General features: G+C 35.9%; 1 protein-coding gene across 4 annotated transcripts in view; it reads right to left on the reverse strand.

Annotated features, from left to right (window-relative positions):
• Positions 1 to 5313, reverse strand: part of FAM13A (family with sequence similarity 13 member A) — a 180172-nt gene extending 174859 nt beyond the window's left edge. For 2 of the 4 annotated variants that reach the window (XM_045536820.1, XM_045536829.1), the window contains exons 1-2: positions 5056 to 5313; positions 1901 to 2090 (exon numbers count right to left, since the gene is read on the reverse strand). In XM_045536820.1, coding sequence (XP_045392776.1) covers positions 1901 to 2090; positions 5056 to 5130 — 265 coding nt within the window. In that variant the 5' untranslated portion in view covers positions 5131 to 5313. The remainder of the gene's footprint in view (positions 1 to 1900; positions 2091 to 5055) is intronic. The other 2 variants (XM_045536823.1, XM_045536821.1) reach the window with 2 other exon arrangements.
• Between the last annotated feature and the right edge of the window lie 687 nt (positions 5314 to 6000).

Below are 6000 nucleotides of genomic sequence, written 5' to 3' on the forward strand. Positions count from 1 at the left end.
CAATAAACCCACAGCTGTTTTCTAAAAATTTGGCACTTCCGTAGCTTATTTTCCTTCCAAAATAAGGAGATAAATCCTTCGAGGTAAGAAAACAAGTTTGGCTCTTCAGTTTTCAGAACAAAATATCATTTTGTCATCTACATACCTGGTAACCAGAGCAGACAGATTTTTTTTTTTTTTTTCCGATTAACACGAACACCTGACCTTCTTGAGGAATGAACCATCTACCATACAGTCCCTGTCAAAAGGTGATACATGTTCCCAAAAAGCAGCACATGATCAGTGCTTCTCACTCATTTCCAATGAGGAGTCCTTATTGGCGGGGGGAATGTCACAAACTGACGAAGTACAGTAGTGGTTCCCCCTTATCCACACAGGACACGCTGCAAGAGCCCCAGTGGACGTCCGAAACCTCAGACAGTACCAAACTCTACATATACTGGTTTTTTCTAGAACTTATAAATTTGGCACAGTAAGAAATTAACAACTAATGATAAAATAGAATTGTAACAATGTACTGTTCATAATTTCATAGAGAGATTCGTTCTCACCATAGATCTTAGCAACCTCAGCATTAGAGTTTTTTTCTTTCCTTACTAAGTCAAGAACTTTCAACTTTTCACTTAAAGGAAGTACTTTTTGGCTTCTCTTTGGCATAACCGAACTGCCAGCATCACTATGGTTGCACTTTGGAGCCATTATTAAGTAACATAAGGGTCACTTGCACACAAGGCACTGGCATACCAAGACGGTCAATCTGAGAACTGAGACCAAGACTAAGTGATTAATGGGCAGGTGACCTGTACACGTGGATATGCTGGACAAAAGGATAAGTCACATCCTGAGTGGGGACAGTGAGATTTCATCATGCTACCTGGAACAACATGCAACTTTAAGCTTAGGAAGTATTTATTTCTAGAATTTTCCATTTAATATTTTTGGACCTTGGTCAACTATATATAACAAACTCTGGAAAGCAAAACCATGGATAAAGGAAAACTACTGTACAGAATTTATTTGAAGTCTCAAGTTTTATATTTTAAAATCCCTAAAAATTTTATATTCTGAAATGAGTCCATTCTTATTTTAGCACAGAAATGATAAAAATTCCAAGCTTTTCCCTCAGAATGTTTCCCTCCCAAATCTATTAAAGTTTATTGATATTTATTATGTAGTTTAGAGTTCTCCATCACACCACCCTAGCTCCAAAAGGATGAGAGGGATATGGAGGCATTCTCTCAAATTATCCAGGTTTATGGTTTCTTTTAAATAAAATCATCGAAAAGCTGTGGGCTAACAAAGCTCTCAATAACTAAGAGATATAATTTACCTTTTATGGAGCAATGTACTATATTATGCTCCAAATGCTTAACATGCTTCATTTTGTCACTCTAAAAATAAATGACACCCAATAGTAGGGTAAGCATCATAATTTTTTAGTAACCCCTACTGAGTGTCTGAAGACCATCAAGGCATTCAGTGACGTTCATGATTGGTCTCAGCTCAAAGAGATACCCAGAAATTATTCAATTACATTAAAAATGAATGACTATCAGTTGAAACCTAATTAATCAAGAGAACTCACTATTAGAACAGTGTATTTTAAGTGTATTTAAGGAATTAAAACTAGAAAACATTCCAAACTAGAAATCTAAATACTTAAAGTGATGGCTGTGTTGTTAATCAAATTAGTATTCCCAAGATAATGTTGACAAGATAGTATTGTCAAGCAGTAATGTCCTTTTCTAAGGGAAAAGTATAACACATTACACAATAATTTGATATTCTAATTAAGGTGTTTTAGAAGACATTCTAATCATGCATCATAAAATAATTCATACAAACTCCCTGTATGCAAGAACTATAAAAACAAACAGAACGAAAACATGCCTTAACTTACCATGCTGCGTCAAGTATTCCACTATGTTCCACACAACAGCTGGAATACCATTCTCAGTGAGCCCCTGCCGCTGAAGCTCTTGAAGACTGACCCCAAATAATTTCTTATAGGTACAATCCCTCTGTTCATTCAATGGCACCGCCACTATCTTTTTCATGTCTTCTTTCAGCCGAACTGCTGCTTTACTTTGCTTAAAAGGGAGTAAGAAAAAAGAGCAGTCAGTCATATTTACCACAGGAGGTTGCATGGTTACACCCCACGCACCTGAATCAAAATGTAAACGTTTGGAGACAAATAGTAGTGGTCTTTGCTTATTTTTACTTCAACTCAAATAAAAATCTTTAACATCTCTCACGTGTTGCTCAATGTTATGAAAGTCACAGACTGATATAATGGTTAAAAAGGGCAGAAAATAATGAGAAACCTAAAGCCATAACTTAAGTGTGGCTCAGAGAGGGAGCAATACACTGCAGTATCTAAGAGCTATTACTACAGTAACCAAGGGGCGTGACTCCGAAGTACCTGGTTAACAGGAAAACAAAACATTTTTAAGAACATCAAAACCCCATGCAGACCCCCAAACAATGGGATATTTTTAGAGATGAAAACTTAACCTAGATGTCATTTTAAGGCAGCTTTAAAGAATCAGAAGAAAAATTACAAATGTGGAGTGAACATTTTATTTCTCTGACTTCATTGGCTCTGTATATATCTCAGTAATTTTTTTGGCACATAAAATCAATTTCTCACTGAGGTTCAAAATGCCCCGTCTTCAAAATAGCAACATTTTAGGTAGTCACAATTTAAAAATTTTCAACAAGACTATATATAAATAAAAAAAATGAAACTTATATTCAATTGACTCAGGTTACTAACAAGGAAAATTCCACGTTTATTTCTTCCTTTTAATAAAAATCTGTATCCATCCCAAGGAAGAGAACATTTTTTTAAGCATGTATCTTATCTAAATGTTACAAATGTGTGTTAGTAAAATCCAAACACTGAAAAGAAAAATGGCAAAATGTAAACAATTTTACTGGCGGACAGAGGCAGCAGAACTAGGGGAAACTTTGAGAATGAATGTAGCAACTAATCAAAGCGTAAATATTACTAAGTGACTACCATTTAGTTATTACAGTATCCTAAGAGTAGAAACATTACCTCTAATCTAGAGTTAAGGAAACAAAACCAAGTTAAGTAATTTGGTAAAAGTCACAGAACTAATAAAATACAGTTTCATCTTGTTCTAGGTCTATGTTCCTCTCCTTGATTTAGATTTAATGTTATAGTGCAGCTGGTATACAATTATAGTAACAAACTATGATAAATGCTATATATGACAATAAGGCAATTACACACAAGTAGTTAATTCTGCAATCATTATGTTGAGTAGGATCCTTATAATTTCAATTTGATTTTGAATTGCATACATTAGGACTGTAGTTAATATTCGCCCAACCTGTCTCTCTGGATCTTTCATTTCCTGAGCACTAGGAAGGTCTCTCTCTGGAATTTCCTCACCTGACTAAAGAAACTTCTTTCCAAAAGAAATGCAGTGGTCTTGAGACCTCACTAGGAATCTCATCAAATAACCAGGCAGGATTAACTATCAGAGAAGAGAGTCGTCTATCAGAGTAGTGTCTTAAACTGTGATTTTTATGTCAACCTTAAACGAAATTTTGTCCATGTTTTGGATATAGATCAAGGAAAATCATGAAGTTTCACACGAGTCAAAGTGTATTTCAATCAAGGTAGAGATCAATGTATTGCAGGCCAAGGGCAAGAAGTAAGACAATCAGAGATGACTACAAATCTGCAAGACAAATAGGTCAATCTGCTGCCTCATTTTACACATTTTCTGTTCTGTATTTTTCTTTTACAAAGCTAGAAAAACAGAACACTTGTCCTTGTAACAAAATACAAAGATCAGAAGGAAACTGTTTGGAGTGATAAAAAGATAATCACCTGAATACCCAGATGCTATAAGCCTCAGGGCTAAGAGGAAGACAGACAGCCTGACCCCCAGGATGCTGAAAAGTTCTCAAACAAGGAAGTCATCCTGCAGCTTTACTAAGAAAATGCAGTCTGTGGGGATGGATGGTCCTCCATCTGGTGACCATTCAGTGTCTATGTGTCAAAAATTGCCCAGATATTTCTGGATATTTAAAGATGTCATCACACATCACACCTACAACAAACTGCAGCTCTTTCTGAAACTCAAAAAAAACACCCAACAACAAAAAACAAGTGAACAGTTAATGAGTAGTTAAGGTAATAATAAAGGAAGATATTTCTCATTTAGTATTTAGTACACCTCTATGGACAAATAAAATGCCCCCCCCAACAATATCAACTTGAAATATAAATATATGTAGTTCACATATAAATATATGCATTTTCTATACAGTGAAATAAAAATATAAATTATAGCATTCTCTAAATTATATAATTGACAATATTTGATTATTTGAAAAGGTTTTGTACAAGCACCAGAATTTAGAAATTCATGAATTTCCATCCTAGAAATATGCACATTTTCCTACAGATTTTATATCAGTGTTATTTATTGATGCTCCTGTATTATAAAACCCAGAGTTTCCACAGTTGATTAAGGATTCACAAATATATACCAACCAAGCTTTTCCACCATCACTTTCAGCAACTATGCTAAAACAGAAATTCTAGAGTTACCGAGTAAAAATAGGAATATGAAATAGAAAAATGTCACACACACACACACACACACACACACACACACACAAAGGTTAATTAATGGTTATTTCAATTCTTTCTCAAGCTAGCCACAAGATTTTTCCAGTAACTACAATTAAACATTCATATTTAACTCTTTAGGAATAAGAAAGTCTAAACCACTTGAATATACTTTATTTTGAATCAAGCTGACTTAGTCAAATAAACTAGGCATGTATCTTCCTTCACCTTTTTTGGAAATCCAAGAGCACAAAAATGCTGAATGTCAACCCAAAATGCTGTGTAATACCCATGTGAATAGTTAGGCATTCAAAGAACAAATCCTTCCCCACCCTCCTAGGAGGGGAAAAAAAGCTACACAAAGTTCTCATCAAAACAAGGAGGGCAAAGGCCTCTCCTAAAAACTGGCAGCAGCCACGGAAGACAAGAAGGCCTGTACTTACACAGATGGTGAGAGCTCCTGCCCCCATCCTCTTGGGAAGTGTTTGGAAGAAGTGATGAAGACCAGATGAAAACATTACAATGACAGCAAAACACTAAAATCCCAGTGAGCAGATATGCTCTCATTGGAAAAACAGCTCCCGATCCAAGGGCCCCACGGGAAGCTGAGCGCAGCTCCTCACATTTTAGGAAGTGTGGTTTTGCTTTTTATTCGGCTAAACCCACGTGGCTGGGAGGACCGCCTGGAGCTGAAATTTGATCCACGGCCTCAGTGTCGGCAAGTAGAGGGAGTCATGTGACACGGGTCTTAAGTCACTGACATCTTTTTCTTAAACCTGACTTTCTAGATCCCACGCACGACGCTTCTTCAGCTCAGGTAACTGCCAGTCACCTGGTGGTCTTCATTAATAGGACTAACAGTGCACAAAGGAAATGCACAAACTTGCTCAGCTCTAAGAAAAATTCCCACAAACTCTGGGTTAAATCTGCAGGCACATTCCTCATTTTTCTGAGGCAGTTTTCTCTTCTACCGTCCCTAGAAACCAGCTAAATTCTACCAAAATTTTCCTCCTTCCATTCTTATTCTATCAGAATTGCTTTAAGTGCAAATGCTCTATTTTATGTAGCTGTTAACTGCTTCTAAATACTTTCAAATTATCTTATACACATATACTGGTGAACATAAACATACTTCTAGACATCCATAATTCTACATATGTGATTTGCAGTCCGCAAAATTAGCCTCTAACCCACCTTTCAGTAACTTTCTACTCCCTGTGCTGTGTCATTAGAAAATTGGATAGATTTTACAATTTCCAAATATTTGAACTGATAGCTAAAATATATCCACTTCAGGCAAGCCAGAAGGAAACTATGATGCTCTTTTTATTTTTGTCACCACTTTTTCTGCCAAATTTTTAATATCTTTGGCATACTTAGAAAATGCT

Source organism: Lemur catta, chromosome 24 (genome assembly GCF_020740605.2).
Source record: "Lemur catta isolate mLemCat1 chromosome 24, mLemCat1.pri, whole genome shotgun sequence".
NCBI classification, from domain to species: Eukaryota; Metazoa; Chordata; class Mammalia; order Primates; family Lemuridae; genus Lemur; species Lemur catta.